This window comes from Branchiostoma lanceolatum, chromosome 7 (assembly GCF_035083965.1).
Source record: "Branchiostoma lanceolatum isolate klBraLanc5 chromosome 7, klBraLanc5.hap2, whole genome shotgun sequence".
Lineage (NCBI taxonomy): Eukaryota > Metazoa > Chordata > Leptocardii > Amphioxiformes > Branchiostomatidae > Branchiostoma > Branchiostoma lanceolatum.
In genome coordinates, this window is record NC_089728.1 from 3054678 (window position 1) to 3074344 (window position 19667).

General features: G+C 42.9%; 1 protein-coding gene across 3 annotated transcripts in view; it reads right to left on the reverse strand.

Moving 5' to 3' along the window:
* Window positions 1–730: 730 nt before the first annotated feature.
* LOC136438563 (zinc finger protein 423-like) overlaps window positions 731–19667 on the reverse strand; it is a 34198-nt gene continuing 15261 nt past the window's right edge. For 2 of the 3 annotated variants that reach the window (XM_066433407.1, XM_066433409.1), the window contains 2 exons: window positions 6998–7205; window positions 731–5682 (listed from right to left, as the gene is read on the reverse strand). In XM_066433407.1, coding sequence (XP_066289504.1) covers window positions 1968–5682; window positions 6998–7205 — 3923 coding nt within the window. In that variant the 3' untranslated portion in view covers window positions 731–1967. The remainder of the gene's footprint in view (window positions 5683–6997; window positions 7206–19667) is intronic. The other variant, XM_066433408.1, reaches the window with a different exon arrangement.

Below are 19667 nucleotides of genomic sequence, written 5' to 3' on the forward strand. Positions count from 1 at the left end.
GTAACGTTTTTCTGGAGGTGTAGGCTTTCACAGAAACAAAACAAGGCCGACTGGTACATCTGCTTGAATTTCATGAGAAGGTGTCAGACAGACTGTGTGTTAATGGCAATAGAATAAGAAAGACTTACAAATGTATGGACTCAATTAGGCCCCCTTTCCATCGGCCAAGGACAGTCGAGCAACCATTGAGCGACCAAAATTTGTATGCCCTTGGACTTTAATCTACATGTAAATTGCATATCACCAATGAGGTAAAAATTAAAGACAACTGCGAACAACACATCACACAAAATACATTTCTTTTGAGTCGCTTGAAATACTATTAGATAAGATTTTGTGTTGCTCAATGGTACATGGTCGCAGCCTCTGCAGAAGAGAGGTGGTATCAGGAACTGATCTGCATGTTATAAAGGGTGGCTCCAACTTTTAATCTCCAAGCAGATCTACACGGGGCGCGAAAATCGTATACATGTATGCTAGCCAGAGAAGCTCCAGTCAGCCAGATAAGCTCCAGCCTACGGGGCTGGCTGGAGCTTATCTGGCTAACTGGACCTTCTCTGGCTAGCATATACGATTTTCGCGCCCCATGTAGATCTGCTTGGAGATTACCAACTTTGAGGTATTGCCAAAATTCTGACATGTAATTGATGGAAATACCGAGTATCGTCTCATTTTTGCCCCAATATTGCAGCTGTGTTAATGTGACTATCAAGCAACAGGGCATAATTTCTACCCTTTACCATCATTTTCAAAGGATTCTACTATTCAACACTACATAAAGTCCTTTGATTTAACTTCTTATACTACAGCACCTTATAAGCAATTGTAAATACATCCATTTGCCGTACCTAACATAGCATCCCTTCTTGTAGCAGTATAATACAAAAATAATACAAATACTCTTATTCAATAGTATATTAGCCTACCTTAAAGCCTTCTAAATTAAAAGTACATTCAAAACTGTTCATACAAAGTGGGACAAGTAACCAGAACACGTGAAGCTAGTATACTAGTAAACACAATGTACATTTTAGATGTTTGGGCTCAATATGCTAAATTTGCACATTTGGCACACATATATACCATCAACTACTATATCAATGCAACTGTACTGGCCAAAATAGACTATTGGTGCTTAGCACCTTCATCTTACAAGTTTTTACACTTCAGGAGACAAAACAACTATGACTATGCCTTAACCATACTATCTATCAACTTACTCTCGCAAAATTTTGGAAGTACAATGTCCTATGGGCTTACATGTAGCTGCTAGTCTACAGGTAGATGTGCATTGGTTCTAAACAGCGATAACAAGTACTGTATTTAAAAGAAATAACCAAACCCAAGTACTTTGATTTCAACATAACCAACATCATTATCACCACCATCATCAAAATGTATAACTGGAATATAGGAAGTGGTAGAACAAGTCTTCATTTTTACACAGTACTTTTGGAGAATTTGAAACTTTCAAAATTCTTTATCCAGGACATTACTGACATGTTATACTACTGCGATGCAGGTTATATTATTGAAATATCGTCATATTACTCCATCAGAATACTTCATTGACATCATCATAATACAGTGTAATAAAATATCACTTTGAAGATAAAACTCACCGAACGACAAGCTTTAAAGCATTACCTCTCTATCTACTTGGCTGATAGAATGTTCTGTTGATAGCTAAAGATTAAATTTCATACACTGTACAGAAATGTACATCCCAAACAATGCTAATACATTTGTACCTTCTGGGGGCCTCATATCAATCTATGATAACTAATGTTACATGTATAAGCAGACAAAGGGCCAAGAAGAAAATACATTCTATATTGGAGGTGCACTGAGTTTGATACAATATTTTGTTATCTAATTTCGATTTTTTTTTTATGTCAACAACAAACCTCCGATATCCTATTGTATAACCAACCTGATGAAATTATTTTAGGAATTTGGAATACAGTTCAGTCTTGGTCCTCCTCTTCTGACACATCTAACTTGTGGACCTTCTTCATGTGCCTCTTCAGGTTCTTCTCCATGGTGAATGCTTCGCTACAGGCGGGACACTGGTGCATGGTGGGAAGCGCGTGCGTGCGCATGTGGTCCTTGACGTGGCACTTGCGCGAGAACATCTTGCCGCAGTGCGGACACATGAACGGCTTGACCCCACTGTGGGACTTAAGGTGGACCTTGCGGTTTTCCTTCCTGGCAAACCTCTTCTCGCAGAGGGGACACTGGTAGGGCTTCTCCCCCGAGTGGGACCGCATGTGTATGGTCAAGTTTCGGGCCAGTGCGAACACTTTACTACACTCGGGGCAGGGGAACTTCTTTCCCTGCGTGTGGATGCGCATGTGACCTTGAAGGTTGCTCATGCAAGGGAACACCTTGTCGCACTGGTTGCACTTGAAGGACTTTTTCGCCGTCCCAAGGTCGGACTCGCTATGGTTGGAGAAGTGATGATGCTGCATGTCCCCCGTTGAGTTGAACACTTCTGGGCACAGGGAACACTTCAGGGTCTTGTCCTTCGAGGCATGAATTTTCAGGTGGTTACTAAGATTTACATTATTGTTAAACATCTGCCCACACTCGAGGCATTGGAAATTACCAGGGGTGACTTCGCTGTGACTCAGCAGATGGTTCTGCAACTCTGCTTCGAAAAAGAACGTCAAAGTGCAATGGGGGCAGTGGTACTTTCTTGCATCAGGGCCGTGGTCTATTGCGTGACTTTGAATGTCTTGTGCCGTGGCGAATCTTCCCCCGCATATCAGGCATTGGTAGTTCTTATCTGGGAATGTGTGTTCGATGAGGTGAGCTTGCAACTTTGCAGGGGAATCGTACACGCCCCTACACAAGCTGCATTCGTGGACGGTCCCCTCTTCCATCATGTGGGTTGTCACATGGATTTGGATCTCTAACTCCGTCGCGAAGGTCTTTTGACACTTGATACACTGATACGACTTGTCTGGTGGATGTGACGACGTAAAGTGTAGGTCCAATTCTCTCTCCGTCTCAAACTTCAGTTCACACTTCGAGCAGTGGACAACAGTTCGGGGGCTGGTAGGCGACACTTCGGTTAAAAGACTTTCGTCAGAATTGTCTTCGATGGCCTCCTTAAGACAATCTGTACACATGTAGCTGGGTGGCGACCCCGACTTCAAGGTGGACACAAGATGAGCTCGCGACGTAAACTCGCGCTTACAAGTGCTGCAGATATACACAGCCATGGAGGAAGGGGAGCCTAGTCCTGCCGCAAGCAGGTGCACGGCGGCGTGGTGGTTCAGCTCCGTCATGTTCGGCACAAACTGGAGACAGATCACGCACCTGAACCCGCCGCTTTCGTTCGCGATGTCGGGATTGTGCTCCTTGCAGTGGTGCACGAACTCCTCCTCGGTCATCACGAGCTGCATGCAGATGAAACACATGGACCCTTGTGGGGGGGTTCCAGCGGACAGCGAATCCTTCATCCCTTCCAGGAGCACCTTGCTGGCCGTGTTGTTCTGGTGGTTTTCGTTGAGGTGCTTCTTGAGGCCGTACTCCGACTGGAAGGCCGCCGAGCACACCCCGCAGTGAAAGCGGAACAGAAGATCCTTGTTGCCCTTGTGGTGGGGCTTCAGCTTGTGGATCGACCAGCGGTGGTTCTTCAGCTTCCGTTCCGACGTGAAGGTTCCGTCGCAGACGTCGCACTTGTAGACCAGTTTGTCTTCATCGAGGCTTACCCTTTCCGTCGCTTCCTCGCTGTCGTTCTTCGTACTCGTGCTTGGACTGCTCTGCGACTCTGACTCCTCTTCGCTCCTGGCCCCCTTCTTGCCGTCTTCCATCGGACAGCTGTGTTTCTCCAGCACGTGTTTCTCGAGTAGGAACTGCACGTGGAAGGACGCCTCGCACAGGTGGCACTGGTACTGCTTGTTGTGGGTGGTCACGTGGCACTGCAGCTCTAAGTCGGAGCCGAACGCCTCTTGGCAGAAGATGCAGCGGAAGGGCTTGCTGTGAAGGTGGGTGGTCTTGATGTGGGCCACCAGTTCACCCTCTGAGGGAAACATTCCCCAGCACTTGGTGCACTTGTACAGCCGACACTCGTTGCTATGCTTGATGGCAAAGTGGACCTGAATAGAGACTTTGGAATCAAACATCTCTTTACAGAGCGAACAACGGTACAGATGATGGGCGTGGATGTCAAACAGGTGCTTCTGCAAGTCGTCCGCCTTGGCAAACGTCTTCTCGCAAGTCTGGCAGCCGTACTCGGTGGCAACCGTCATGAAGTGCTCCAACATGTGCTGGAGCATCTGGTCTTCGGAGGTGAACTCCACCCCGCATTTCGGACACGGGTGCTTCTGTAGCAGCATATCGAGATGCGTCTTCAGGTGAGTTTGGAAGCCTTCTAGCGTCAGGTAGCTTACATCGCACTGTGAACAGAAGAACCCGTTTCTCTCTATCGAGTTCTTATCTTCCGAGTGTGGTTTCTTCTCTCTCCCTGTCTCCACAATGCCTGGACTTGGCTTTTTCGCTTCGTCCTTTGAGTTGGTAACGGTGTGTGCAGGAGGGGTGCTTCCAACAGGCGAGCACTGCGTCCTCGTCCCGTGTTGCTCCTGGACGTGGTCTCGCAGCAGGTCGAAGTTGGAGAAGAGATTCATACCTTCAGGACAATAAGGACACGGGTACCTCAGGCCTTCTTCCAAGGGAAGGTTGATGCTCCCTTCATTCAGGAGCGAACTCAAGACACTGTTCGTCGAGCTGGGTATCGGGGAGAGACTTGACGCACCGTGGACTTCTTCTGCATGTTCGTTGAATGACTCCATGGTTGGAAAACCCATTGTGCACTGTGGGCAGTACACCACATTGTCCTCTTTGAGCGAAGACTTTGACAGGGAGTGGACAAACTTCACGTGGGTGTAGAGTAGAGATGCGCTTCCGAAGTCCATTGTACAGTAATCGCAGGGATACCGCGTGTCAGAGAAATCAGTGCCCAGTGCTTCTTTCTGGTGATCACACTTTATATGATTGGCCAGGTTGATCAGGGTGGGGTACTCCTTATTACAGTATTGGCAGAGGTGGCCGTACACCGGCTTGTCTCCATGCATGGTGCGGAGGTGAATTTCTAGAACTGCGATGCTGGGGAAGGTCTGTTTGGGGCAGTATGGACAGCGGTGTACGGAGCCGTCCTCTCCGTGCGATTCCATGTGTTCGTGCAGCTTCTCCGCGGAGAGAAAACATTCGGAGCAAAGCGGGCACTTGTTTCTTCTGTCCTTTGCGTGGCTGTCTTCTATGTGCTCGATCAGCACTTCCATTGAGCCGAACAACTCTGCGCAGTAGTTACACTGCATCATCTTCTTGCTCGAGCGGGAGCCCTGGTCGTGTGTGACGACGTGTCCTTGGAGACCGCTCGCCGAATCGAAGGTCTCGGCGCACTGGAAGCACCGGAACTCGTCCTTCCTGTCGGACACCTTGTGGTGCGTCTGTGCGTGGGCGGCGAGCGTGGCCGCGGACGTGTAGCCCTTGTTGCAGATGATGCAGCGGTAGGGCTTGTCGGAGTTGTGGGTCTTGAGGTGGATCTTGAGGTGGTCGCTGCGGGAGAAGGAAGCGTCGCAGTAAGTGCAGCGGTACTTTTTATCGCCCGTGTGAAGTTTGACATGGCGGTCACGACTGCGCTTGTGCTTGAACAACCGGAGGCAGTACTCACATCTGGTGTGAAAACAACAGAAACAAAACAGAAAACAGGATTAAAATAGGAAGAACTTAAAACAATTATATAAAAACAAAATAATTTCAAGACTTTAAATGTTGAAAATAATGGTGTTCTCTTGCCTCATCTTTATACTCACATCCAGTGTAGAACAACAAAAATAAAAAACAAAAAGAACAAAACTCAAACCAATCGAATGAGAAGAAATTAATTTTCTGACTATAATCATGTATATGTTGAAATGGTGTTCTTTTGTCTCATTTCTATAAAAAATAAAATGTTGAAAATCACATCCTAATACAAAAATGATTAAAAAGATTTCTGCTACCTGCTGTTCAAGATCAAGAGCACCGTCCATGCATACTTCACCCAGGAAATAAACAAATGTCTTTGCCTTTTTTGTATCTGTACATCTAGACAGTCCTAAAGCACTAGTACTGGTTTGCAGTCTTATGGTATTTATCACTTAAACTACAGCGATCATAAAGAAATATTCATATTCAAAATGAAGTTATCAAAGATGATTTATATCTATTCATTTCAGATGTATATGACTACAAAAACTATGGTCTCTGCACATTCTAATCTCTTAATGCAAGTCATTTCGTCAGTAGCTTGTTTCACAGGCCAAACTTCATGTTTATGAATTTAATCTGTCTGCACCAAGAAGACTTTAAAATAGAAATCTTCTTACTTTTCACATCTAAAAAAATCTAACAAAGCTTCCACCTTCTAAAGTTGCTCTGAGCCATTTGTAGCAAAACACATTTAATATTTCTCATAAAAGGGGAAAAAGAAGGACACACACTTTACTTTGCATTACGCATGCATTGTGTCCTATTGCGCGAGGGCTCAAGGCAATAGCGCTTTTGTCCGCACTATTGACATCCATTGAATTAAAATTGTGTGAAGGCTGCACTTCTAGATTGTAAATTATACGATAGCAAAATAAGTGTACTTTTTAACCTTATTAAAGAAAAATTCCCATTTTTCGAACATCTTAATGCAACAGACAAATTCATATTTCTTATTACGCCTGGATAATCCTTGTATTAGAAATATTGTCTGTTCATACATTTACACATGTACAAAGAAGCGAGAAGAAGTTGACTCAACTGGACTAGTTTAATACTAGTAACACGTTTGTCTACTCTATATGTTTACAGCTTGTATTGTTGTATTTATGTTCTTGTATGTTCCATGTGTTAAGTTAGACGACCTGTACCTAGCCCCTCGGGGCATGAATGCACAATAAAGGTCTTTCATTCATTCATTCATTAAAATTACGGGGTAATGAGGAAACATATATTCTACCTGAAGGGCATTTTGTCACTGTGAATCTGTTCATGACGTTTGAGATACGTGAGTCTGGAGAAGGTCTTCTCACAGAACTGGCACGGATACGGGCCGTTGGGGACGCCCTCCAGTTCCTCATCCAGGTACTCCACACCATCAAGGCTGTCCTCGGTCACCTCCATGGGTGCCTGACCCCACGGGTTCCGCAGCACCATGGTCTCCACATCTGGGGAGATAAAGAGGAGACTTTTGAATGTTTATTTGCGACTTTTAAGTTTGCTAAAATCAAGACAGCGCAGTATTATCTTTGAGCTTGCAGTTTGTTACACAATGGCAGACAAAATACTAGTATGTTAACGTTGGGTTCACAGTGAGAGGTCCAATTTTTCAGGTGTAATGACCCACAAGAACATTATACACATACAAATATACTTAGCACATAACAAGTTGTATACATTTATCAAAAAGTAGAATGGCAGATTTTAACAGGCATTTTATGACCATGTTATTTGTATTGCATATCCTATTTAAAAAGGAATAGCATGTTTTTCCACTCACAGCATCAAACATATCTGCTGTATGCTGACATTGTGTATAATAAATGGACAAGTACAAATGTATGTAATCTTCTTGTCAAATTCAGAACATCAAAGAAAAGATTGCAGCATCTGCACTTTGTCATAAACATGACAGGTGGCAGGACACAATGCAGAAGCCACGGTATCTTCTCTATTACACCATATATACAGGGACGAGCAAATCTGGAAGCTGTGGGAAAATAAGGCAATACAGTGAGTTCATAAGAAAGTATGTCAGGTATTTGACTCCAGCATTCAGAGCATTGCCGAGTGCCAAAAACTAGAAAAAAAGACTTGAATGATGCGGAAGAAAACATTTTCTCAAGCAACTGGATAGAATTTCCAAAATCTATCCAGTTGCTTGAGCTACTGTTATCTTATTACCTGGATGTTTAACCTTCATCAACGACTTTAATGATGACAATATTTTCCCCTCCAACAAATGGATTGCGCCATATTGTTCTGGGTCTACCGGTATTTATACACAGGTATGTATAATTATGGTAAACCAAGAAATAGCAGGAATCAAAAATTCTGGTCAGATTTTGAAGGGTGCATTTCTTCTGTAGTCCGATGTAAACCTCGAAGGAAAAAAGCTTCCTCCGAAAATAAATCCATCAAGGAGAAATTCACACCTTGAAACTACATCAAGGGGCCTATTGTGCATGGCATTGCTGGTCCCTGTTCTCTTACAACCCATTCAAAATATGAAATATGCCTGTTCCTCACAGAATCATACACGTACAAATGTATGTCTGTTGGGTGATTGAAGACTGGTGAGTCGAAGATTTGCCACCAATTAATCCGTGAAGCGCCCAAAACTAAATCCTCTGATCTCCTTGTTAAGCAATATAATTCCTCCATGGCAGAATGATAGATATTTGTACCTAATACTTTTGATGAATCACTTGGCAATTGACCAAAGGATAATTCTAAACTGTCTAAAAACGTAGGTATCTTTACAATAGCGATGTCCCTGTAGCTCAACTGGTAGCAGCCTCACAGTTAAACTACTGGTTCTAATTTGGAACTTGGAGACCCCGGTTTAAGTCCTGGGACATGACATCTCAGTTGGGGCTGCACCCGTCTTACGGATGGGGCGTGTAATAGGGGTCCAGTGCAAAGAGGTCCCTCGAGCAGTTTAAAGCGGAAGGGCTAGCAACCGCTCCATGCGGGGAAGGGTGTTCGGCCCAGAACCAAGTGGTCCCGGGTTCGAATCCCCTGACGCCATCGATGTCGTGCCCTTGGGAAAGGCACAAGTTTAACGAACATTAAACCAAAGCAAAAGTTTCAACATTTACAGTGTACAAGCAATCTGTAACTTGTCAAAAGCTCTACGTCTTAATTGTTATATAGCTCTAAATTCTAATTAATTACTGAGGGGTACTAAAGATGGATGTGAATTTGCCGAGACTCTGCAATCACAATCCCTAGTTTCTGGTTCTCAGCTAATTAAACAGTATTTCATTGAGCTCATAATCCATTTTCATGTGGCACCATGTGGACTACATTGTGTGTTACATATGTACATGAACCAAGGGGGCCAGCCAATAGGCAGCCATGATTTTTTTTTCCTTTTTCCCTGACACAAAGCCATCCTCCCAACTTCCAGTATTCAGTGAGGCCATGTTGATTTGATAATGTGGATATCATTCTTTAGGAACCCCAAAACTGATGCGAGCGTGAAAAAAAAATTGGCAAAAAAAACTGTAAATAAAGTGCAACCCATTTCCCCTGAAATGATGTTCAAAGCCTGCCCAAGGCGACCACCCGGGGGACCGAGCAAAAACGGTCGCGATGGACAGGTGGTCCCCATGAAGAGGATTCAACTCATAACATGTTTCCAGGTCGAGGTGTTCACATACAGTGTACTACGTAGATGAATTATGTGATCTTGGACAGCATGACCCCCACCAGGTTCAATTCTCATAGACAGAAAGATCCTACAAAAATTTAATTTTCCGTTATCATTGTATTAGTAAAAATTTGTAACATGATACAATTAATACTTTGGTACATTTGGGGCAAATTTTGGGTACCGGTGCAATGGCCTAATGGATAATGTTTGCCTTGCATACGGTAGGTCGAGAGTTCGATCCCCGGCCAATCATACCAAAAAAAAAGGTACATACTGCTTTCTCTGCTTATCACTCAGCATTTGGGAAAGAGTATGGAAGTTAAACACACACCCTTACCAGTGGATTAGCCCCCTGTTGTAGTGATTACAAAGGTGTGTGGCCAAAGGGCTACTGGAATGGAGATGGGCGCCGCCCTATGCACCGTCTGACTTTAACGTTCAACTTTTTAAAAAAATTTGGGCAATGAATCTAAACAGCTGTAATGTCAAGATCAACACTGTCAACTCACTGTAATTGTAAACCATCTCAAGATTATTTCATTGTCATCCTTTACAGCTCATAGTCAACATGCCTTGGAAAAGTTTGGGAATGATTAACGATAAGTAATGTTTAAGTGCAAGGTGAGTAAATTTTCCACTTATACTGATTGGTACTGCTGTTACGTCTATACTACACAAAATAACACCCAAGTCTGATGATTCAACTGAAAAAATATAACAGAGACAAGAAGATGTTTGGGCATGATCAACGAGAGTGCAAATTCAGTAAGTTTTCCACTTATACTAGTTGCTACAGCTGTTAGTCTTAAACAAGATAACAGTACGTATGAATCTACCTAAAAAAACACACAGACAAGAAGATTGGTGTACTATAATAAAAATGCATGGAAGTTATATGGTACCCCATTCATTCATTATCCCATAGACAGGGTACACATAGGCCGCCCTTTGGTAGTGCCCTCTGCAAACTGCTTCCCCCTCCCCTGTCGGATCAAACTGGGACGCTTGAACTTCAGACACACAATCCATTCCAAAAGTTGTCATTGACGCAGTAGGTCGCAGTGACTTCCTGCCACCAGCCAACCGGGGAATTCCCCCAACAGGGCTCGAAAGTCATTCTTGGGAGTATGTTGTCAAACCTGTACAAGTGACCACCTCTACAAAAGAGACTACCTGGCCATTGTTGTCAGCGATAGCAAAATTCTTGCTGTATTGTTTTGCTGTCTTTTGGCCGAAATTGTCTGCTGAGAATGTAATTATCTTGGGCCAGCCCTACCTTGCCCCTTTTTAAATTCTATGAGTACGGTCAAACCTGTACAACTACAAGTACATACATGTAGGTACCGCCTGGCCGATGTGACCACTTTTTGGTGGTCCCTTAAGATGATTTTGTTTATGGTGACCACCTGTCCATATATAGCAGATTTTATCAGTCCCGAGTGGTCTTCCTAGGCAGTTTTGACTGTAGGCGCACCAACTGACTAATTTAAGTGCACAGAAAAAAAAATGCAGCATTTAATAAAGAAGAAGACCATCAAAACCTAATTGCAAACCTTACTGACTATCCTCAGAGCTTAACTCTGAAATTCAACTGCTGATTTCAAAACATTAAACAAGACTTAAGTGATACAACAGAGGTTTTATCACTTCTGCAGACATTCAAATGTCAAGAATATGCTATATAGATATAATATTTGCCAACTTTAAATCTGAAACAAGTAATACGACAGAGATTTAATACCTTTTCTGACACTTAAATTTGAAGAATATGCTGTATACTAGTGTCCATGTATGAAACCCTGCACAAATATCTACATGTAGATGCACCAACAGTCTTTGTTTTTCTTATTGTTTATTTATTTTGCACTTAAAAATATACATACATAAGAAATAAATAAATACAAAGATAATAAAACAGTGCAGGGCAGGCCAAAAAGCTTCAGCTTATGTAAAGGCCTCCCTCTATCAAATCATAACATTTTCAGTTGATCAGTTATAGAAGGAAATAAGTTGGATGATAAACAAAATGAAACAACATAGAGGTCATGAGAGCAATATAATAAAGAATTTACCATAACTTGATAAATCATACATGAATATGAATGTACAGTAAACGAGAAGTATTAAACAAAGTAAAAGCAGTGGACTGCTATTGAACAAAGTAAATAATACTAATAAACAATACAAAATTGACAAAAGATAAGTCAAAAGACAAGTTTCAAGCACACAAAATTTCCATCCCCGCCCAATATTCTTCAGTTTAACGAATCCTTCGGAGAGCAACAATGAGATGCAAATGATCCATCAAGCGACATTCTAATTTTGCCGGCTCCCCATTAGAGACGCTGCTCTTATGGCAGAAAAGGATTGCTTTCATTACAGCGCATCCTCAGAGAACCATTTTATTACCACCAAGTTCTGCAACTTTTATCTCGCGGAAGCCATGAGAGGCAATACCTCCAATCGGGGGAATATAACAGGAAAATGTCCCCTGCATGATTCTCAGATCTGGGAGAGGGAGACACACTTAGTGAAGTCTTACTTGTACCTCAGGGAGGTAGGAAAGGCGGCTACGCCTGTTCGTCGTCGTGATTAAAAGAAGGCTGCGTCCCGTCGAGAGGAGAACAAAAGGAAGATAGAGCCCTCTCCGGACCGCTATTTTCCACAAGACTAGACGCCGCGCTGCATCCGAAAATGTCAATTCCCCCACAGTTGGTAATATTCCGAATGATCAAAGCGCTAGGCGGCTCTCGGGAGGCGGTAGCGCCACAACGGGGGCCCTTTCACACCCTGGGTGAGAGCTTTTTAAAATATCATCCGCATTCCCGCAGGGAACCAATCAAAACGCGGCACAGCTAATCTGCAGGAAGAACTACAGAAGTCGCCCGCTTATGCATGAAGGGCAACCATTTTTCTTTATATTATATATGCCTTCCCCGTTTCCTGTTTTGTAAAAAAACAAACTACAACCCGTTTGTTACGTGTTGAGTTGAGAAACGGTTCAGGTTAGGGGAGCGTACTGGTTGATTCGGATTCAGCTTCGACTACCTGGTATGAAATATTCAGATCCAGGTCCAGACTTGAACCTGGACCTGATACTATTAATTGTTAGGTATACGTAGCACACCTGTAGGCTCATCCTTCACGTTTTGCAAATATAACTTACATGTAAATCTTGTGAGAAACTAATCAAGGCTTAGAAAGAGATATCAACAACAGCCTCGGATCTTCTTTTCTTGGAATGGTAAGCCGCAAGACTTGTTACCACCCGGCTAATTGTTGATTTTCCTAATCAGTACAAAAACCAGTCCACCAAATCATTGTTTTTGGTCTTTTTTTCGGACCAGTCCAGCAAGAAACACTGGTACCGTAAAAATCATGGATACCAATTCTACACCGGTCCATCAGACAGGTATACCCAGCCCTGGCTCAGATACATCGGAACGAAGTGTGACACTTTCTTGATGGATTCTTGAGTCAAACAGGTTAGCTGTGAGCAGCAGTTTGGGATCTTACGAGCCCCATCCATCAAGACGAGAGAAAAACTCGGCTACCCTCTTAGCCACCTCCAGAAATCTTTATTAATTTCAATGGAGATTAAGGACCCTCCTAAGGGATCCAGAAGTTATATTGCGCTCTTCCAATTCTCCTTTAATGACACTGGGAATTAGGGCTGTCGTCAAGGGTTGAGCTGATGCATCCCTGAAGAGACACTTGCCGCTGTATCAAGCCGTAGTCTTTCCTATCACGCACTTTTCAGCTGTTTTAGCGAGCTCATTGGTGGAAAGATGGGAGAAAGTTACGGAGCGTCGGGAGGGGATGAACAGTTTGTGGGCGACGTTTCCACTGAGAAATGTTTGATCTGAGCATTTCCGACGTGCCGCATACCTAATACCCGTCTGAAATACTGCATGGCCCACGAAATAATAGGAAGAGTGTATTTGCAAGTTCATGCCTGAAGGCTAATTGCAAGTACATGGCAGAAACAAAGGAGACATACATGTGACAATAGATTGACATTATTGTAAAAAAAGACTTAACAAATACTAGTGTTGGGTATATTAAGACAAGTTGAGTTTGAGACTTCTTTCTTGGGAAGCAGAGGAAGACAAAAAGTCCCATATTTTCTATAATCAAGAGGGTTCTGTGATATAATACTAACCTACATGTAATTCAAGAAAGAAGTATTCCTTGATTTGAATATCTACCCATCTATTATTCAGAAACACACAGTAGATTTTCAGGACGGGTCTTTAGATACTTGAGTGACCTCGTCTGTATCAGTAATCGATGGGGAAGAATTGCCTCCCTTTATGTATGACAACCTATTGATTCTGGTTACGGTTTGCCTGCAAGGGTAGCGAGAACCCCTGGTATCGATCACGCGCATAATCACCATTCACGGCAGCCTACTCGGGGACTTGGGTGGGTCTATAACTTGACTAGATCAAGTGCAGGAACGGCTCTTATAAATGGAAGAGTCCAATCTGTATCCCTTCGAGTCCGGGGTGATATCATATTGGTTGCATAATGAAAGATGACTCTGGTATTGAATATTCTTGGTTTATAATACTGGTACTGTATCATAAACTTAAATTTTGCTATAAGTCTGACTATTAATATACTGGAGTACTGAATATAATTGGCTATGTTAGGGTCTATGGAAGTGTAAAGCAAGAGAGCTCAGACTGAGGCGAAACATAATGCTTTATCGATAGACAGTAGTGCATGCAGTTTTGCTACAGTTCGCTTTTATAGCCAAGCAAACTGGGTAACCCATACTCTTCTCCATAAGTGTGTTGGGTTCTTTTACTTGCTTGACAGGAATCTGAACTTGGAAGGGTACTACGGTACATGTAAGTTGTGCCACAGAGAACTGTACCTGTACCTGTACCGTACCTGCACCTGAATCTTTATTCAGGTACACAGCCCTACTAGTTATACTATAAGACTATTGGAATCATGGGTGGTAGAAGGTTTAACAGGAATTTGAACTTGAGAGGTTACTAAGCTGCTCCAAAGAGAATACTGCTGTACCTGTACCCATAATGCACCTGAATTTTTGTTTAGCCTAACTTTAGGTACATATGTAGCCCTATACTGGTTATACTACAGGGGAGGGACCGCTAAATGGACTTTCCTATGCAACACATGGATAAGCCGTCAAAAACAATCACTTAGAAACACATGTATCTACATTTCAAACCTCAAATCTTTACCACCCCTGCAAAGCTGGATTTGTCAGGTTGCTTTAGGTAAAAAAAGCAGGAGTTCAACTCCAGCATTCTAACGAGCTACAGACAGAAGTTCAAAATGAGACCAGGATTTCACCCCCCTCCCAATATATCAGTCCAACCATCAGAGAAGGGTTCAGAGGTCAATCCGAGGTCAAAACATGACAAAAATCACATATTTTGGCCAGATTTTTAAAATTCACATTCTTCTGTCCTCCCTAGCAGAAAACTGGACGATTTTGACCAACATTTCACCAGGAAAAAAATTATTTTTAGCAAAATACTAAATGGTATGCAGCGTGCACTGTACTGCGCAACTCTATTACCTGGTCCCTCCCCTATAGGACCATGCAATCATGGGTGGCAGAAGGTTTGACAAGAATTTGAACTTGAAAGGTTACTAAACTGCTCCACAGAGATTACTGCTGTGCCTGTACCTGTACCCAAACTTTCACCTGAATTTTTATTCAGGTACACAGCCCTACTGGTTATACATGTACTGTAGGACCATGTAATCATGTGTGGCAGAAGGTTTGACAGGAATTTGAACTTGAGAGGTCACTAAGCTGTGCCACAGAGAACAGGGTGTGACCTATGACCCTTTCAGAAGTTTTATCACCAGAGTCTGCCATGCTTCCTGTGCACTGAGCCCATCTTTTACTGTAAATGCCTTTAAGTTCACTGGCATTTAATCTTGTGGGTGGGTAGAAAATAGAGTGTTCCCCGTGGTCTTAAGTTTCCAGGTGAAACAGAGGGGTAGGCAGGCAGAATACATTTTCCAGGTGGTTTTAAGTTCGCGGTGAAGAGGTTACCATGAAAACTGCAAACATTAAACAATCCCAAAAATTTCTGCATTTACAGTACTTTAGGACCATACCTCTTGGCCCTACAAGGAGGGGTGCTCAATCAGTCATTGGCAGGGGTGTCAACATGAAAAATGGCAGATTCTCTGGATAGCAATATTCTTTGCAAACATACACTGGAAATGTTAACAGAACGAGACTTATAATATTCATAACCATATTTGTGAAAAGGAATGAATTTTTCTAACAGTTGTTGACAGCAGAGACTGAGTGCTAGGCAGGGGGGATTTCATTACTCTCCAAGCAGAGGTTGGTGGGGAAGATAGTGACCGTTTTATCATATGCCCCATTTTATCAAATGCCCCGTTTTTTGTCCGCTCTCCCCACCAAGAAAACGGGGCATATGATAAAACGGTCAGAATCTTCCCCACCAACCTCTGCTTGGAGAGTAAGCAGTGCCAAGCCGAACGAGATAACCGGGAATATTCCCTGAAAAGTCTACCTATATATCTACAATCATTCATAGTTGTGTGAAGGACTGCTTTCGGCCCCTTGTAGAGAAACCCTGACTGAGTCCTGTGCAGGGGGGATTTGATAGCAGTGCCAAGCCGAGCGAGATAATGGAATATTTCCAGAAACTGGAGACGTTTAACAGAACCAGTGTACTTATTCATAACCATAGTTGTGTGAAGGACTGAATTTTTTAAACAGTTGTTGACAGCAGTTTTCGGCCCCTTGTAGAGGAACCCTGGCTGAGTCGTGTGCAGGGGGGATTTGAAAGCAGTGGCAAGTCGGGCAAGATAACAGGGAATATTCCCTGATGAGTCTACCTATTTACAATCATAGTTGTGTGAAGGACTGAATTTTAGGAACTGTTTGTTGACAGCAGTTTTCGGCCCCTTGTAGAGGAACCCTGGCTGAGTTTTGTGCAGGGGGGATTTGAAAGCAGTGCCAAGCCGAGCGAGATAACGGGGAAAATTCCAAGAAACCAGCGTGACGTTCCCCGGGAGGGGAGGAAAAAGCGGCGCGCGACGCAAATCCGGCGTCTCGAAAGTGCCCGCTGATTCGCGGAGATACGACGGCTCCCTTTCTCGTCGCCCTGTCAGACGCGCATTTTCGCCCCGGGCGCGGCTCACCGAGTCTCCAACATATTGCGTTCGTGAGACACCAGCTTATTCCGACACCCTACGGGGACTACAGCTGTGCCCGCAGAGGCCCAAATATTAAGTGCTTGAATAGTCTGCAAGATTAGAGGTTGCCACGGCGACGGGCCCATGCAGAGATGGGATTCTCCGCAGGGAGGTGGCTGCTGTTGTGCAAATAAGGGCAAGGGTGACGTGCGCTCCATGGGGGAGGTTGTCTGAATTCTCCCAGCGCCTCATCTGTCTGATAGCTGCTGGCAAACCGTTCTTCCTGAAATGTAAAGTAACAGAAGTTTCTCCCTCCCCACAGCTCTCTTGGTAGCTCGACTTGGGAAGGAATCGAAAAGCTATTCGGTTGTGTCTGGGATTTCCTCTCCACTCCAACTTGTATCGAACGGGGTAATCTCGGCGTTCCGTAATTGTGCAATTTTAGGACGGAGGAAAATTACAGCCACCCTGCTGAGAGTAATCCTCTGAGACATCGGCTAGCCCCTATCTGGGGGATTAGCCGACCTGGCCCCTATGCACCGAAGCTCTTGTGGAGCCGCCCTGAATATCGGTGATAAAAGCACCCAAAGATCCATCCTAACAAGGTTTAGGGTTCAAAATCTTTCATCCGGGTATATCACGCCATGCATCATCCAACGACAGCTGCCCGGCTGGAAAAGAACTTGTTGTGACCAGACATTGGTCGATTTGGAACGTTCCGATCCATTCCAATTAAGACTTTTGTGCAGAGTAAAAGGATACTTTCCCGTCGGGGAAAAGCAAGGCATTTTCACTAATGAAAGCAAGGGTGTTGCTTGCCCCCAGGGGTCCCCAATCAAAGATATTGCACCAGAAAGATCACAGCAGCACGTTCCCCAGGGGGGGCCTGATGAAAAACATAGGCTCCCTGGTGCAAGCAGCAGGATACGGTTTGAAGTTGGGGCCCTGAGGGAAGTCTGTTGAAATGCCAAAATGCTTTCTGGTGAAGGGTGGGCCCAGTTTGATCTGGGACTGCTGCTGGCAGAATCTGCTGACAACCAGCATCCATGTACTGTACATGCAAAAGGGAGAAGTGAGGGGGGGATCATGAATCTATTTATAATCCTGACGACAATGCCACACCCACCAAGACATCAGTTGAAATTGAACTTGTACTGACGAAAAAAGTGTCAGGCTGTTGCAAGCGACATGAAGTGATGGGTTTCAGGAAATCGGCAGAGAAGATCGTGACATTTTTTTCTGACTGCATTACTGTAAATGCGGAAATGTTTGCGGCAGTTTCGTGTATTTTGGGCCACATATGGCTCTTGCGCTACTATTCTTTCAAACGCGAACTTAAAACCGCCGCGAACACCCCATTTTCTCCCTGCCACGAAATAAAAACCACGCGAACTTAAATGCCTTTACAGTATACCATCTGAACATGTGCAGAAATGAGCAAAGCTAAGATTGAAACAGCAAAAGCAGTTTCCAAGCAGATGTGGGATTTGCCATTGGGTCGTTTGTATGTACTGTTCAGTGTTCTCTGTGTTTCTCTCGTTTTGTTATTCCCACTTAGCCCGGAACAACAATAGTCCCACCCCTACAGAAATGTCCTTGACAAGAATATCAATAAAATATAACAATTTAACAAGCAAAGTTAAGACTGAAATAGCAAAAAGCAGTGACTCCAAGCAGATGTTGGTTTTGGCTTTTTTTTTAGTGTTTCCTTTTTTCCCCTGGTGTTTTCCCCCAATAAAGCCAAGAACAACAAACCTTTCAACACGAGAGAAATACCATTGACTAAAAATATCAATAAAATATATAAATTTATGCACAAGAATTTAAAGTCTGTGTTAAGAAAGGAAATTATATTTATAGAGACGTTACATTTAAAACTATGATGATATCTACCTATAGTGATGTATAGAACTTGGTGCCAGCATGTGATTTGGAATAAAGACCATGGGAGTTGTTTTAATTTTTTAATGTACATAAGGCCACATCAATTTAATTTCTTGGTTAATAGATTTTTTTTTAAGTTTAGAAGAAGAAAAAAATCATGAAAAAAGAAGGCTGGGGTGAAAACTTGCACCTGTCCCTGTTCACTCCCTGAAATTATGTGAACCAAAGTACAAACTTTTCCTGTTCATTTTCCAACCTGCATTTTTTCAAAAATTCCGTTAATCAAGAAATCAAATTGGTGTGGCCTAATACTGCAAAATGAAGCTCAAAACAAGCAACAGACATATATCTACTAAGAGATTATTAAAGATTGCCAAGGCACGGAGCGGAGCTTGGGTAGCGGACTAAAGCAAAGAAGGCTGGACTCAAGGCTAAAAGATTGCAGTATCTCACGTGTATCCAGGCTTATACGTTATAGATGAGATTCAAAGTCAATTCATGGCACAATATATTATATGCATGTCGATGTATCTATTTTCACAACCAAGACTTTAGATGAGGCTTAATCATTTCAGGTTCCCAAACTCGTTAATCATGTTAATTAACTCATTTATTGCACACAGGTATGCATATCGAGTCATTACCTGCAATACGCATTTCCCCAAAAGGAGATAAATTTAAAGAAATACTAACAAATTCATAAATTCAAGAAACAAAATGATTCATAGAAATGACAATTAAAAGCTCTCACCAAATCTACATGTAAGCACCTGTCAAGGAGTCATTAATCATGCAAATAACTCATAACGAACATTAAGTCATTTGTTAGAAAGAATTGCAGTTGTCATCATTTCAGCTTACTTTTGTTGATTTTCTTAATCTCTAATCAATTATTTTTTTGTTTAATAAGACGTATTAACCTTGATATAACCAGCAACAACTTTATCAATTTATGACAATTTTGTTGTGAACAAATTTGACTATGCGCAACATATCTTTAGTCATTCAGTAACGGTTAGACATTAAAAACATACAATATGGAAAATGCAATAGTGGCAAATGTATCTTGAAGTATATAAAAACACAGGCCTGTGATAAAAATCCAACAAGTATCACTGCATTCCTCTACTGTAATAAACAATTGTATTTCCGGTAGAAACAATCTTGCACTGTATATATGTCTGTGTTTGTATACTTTTTT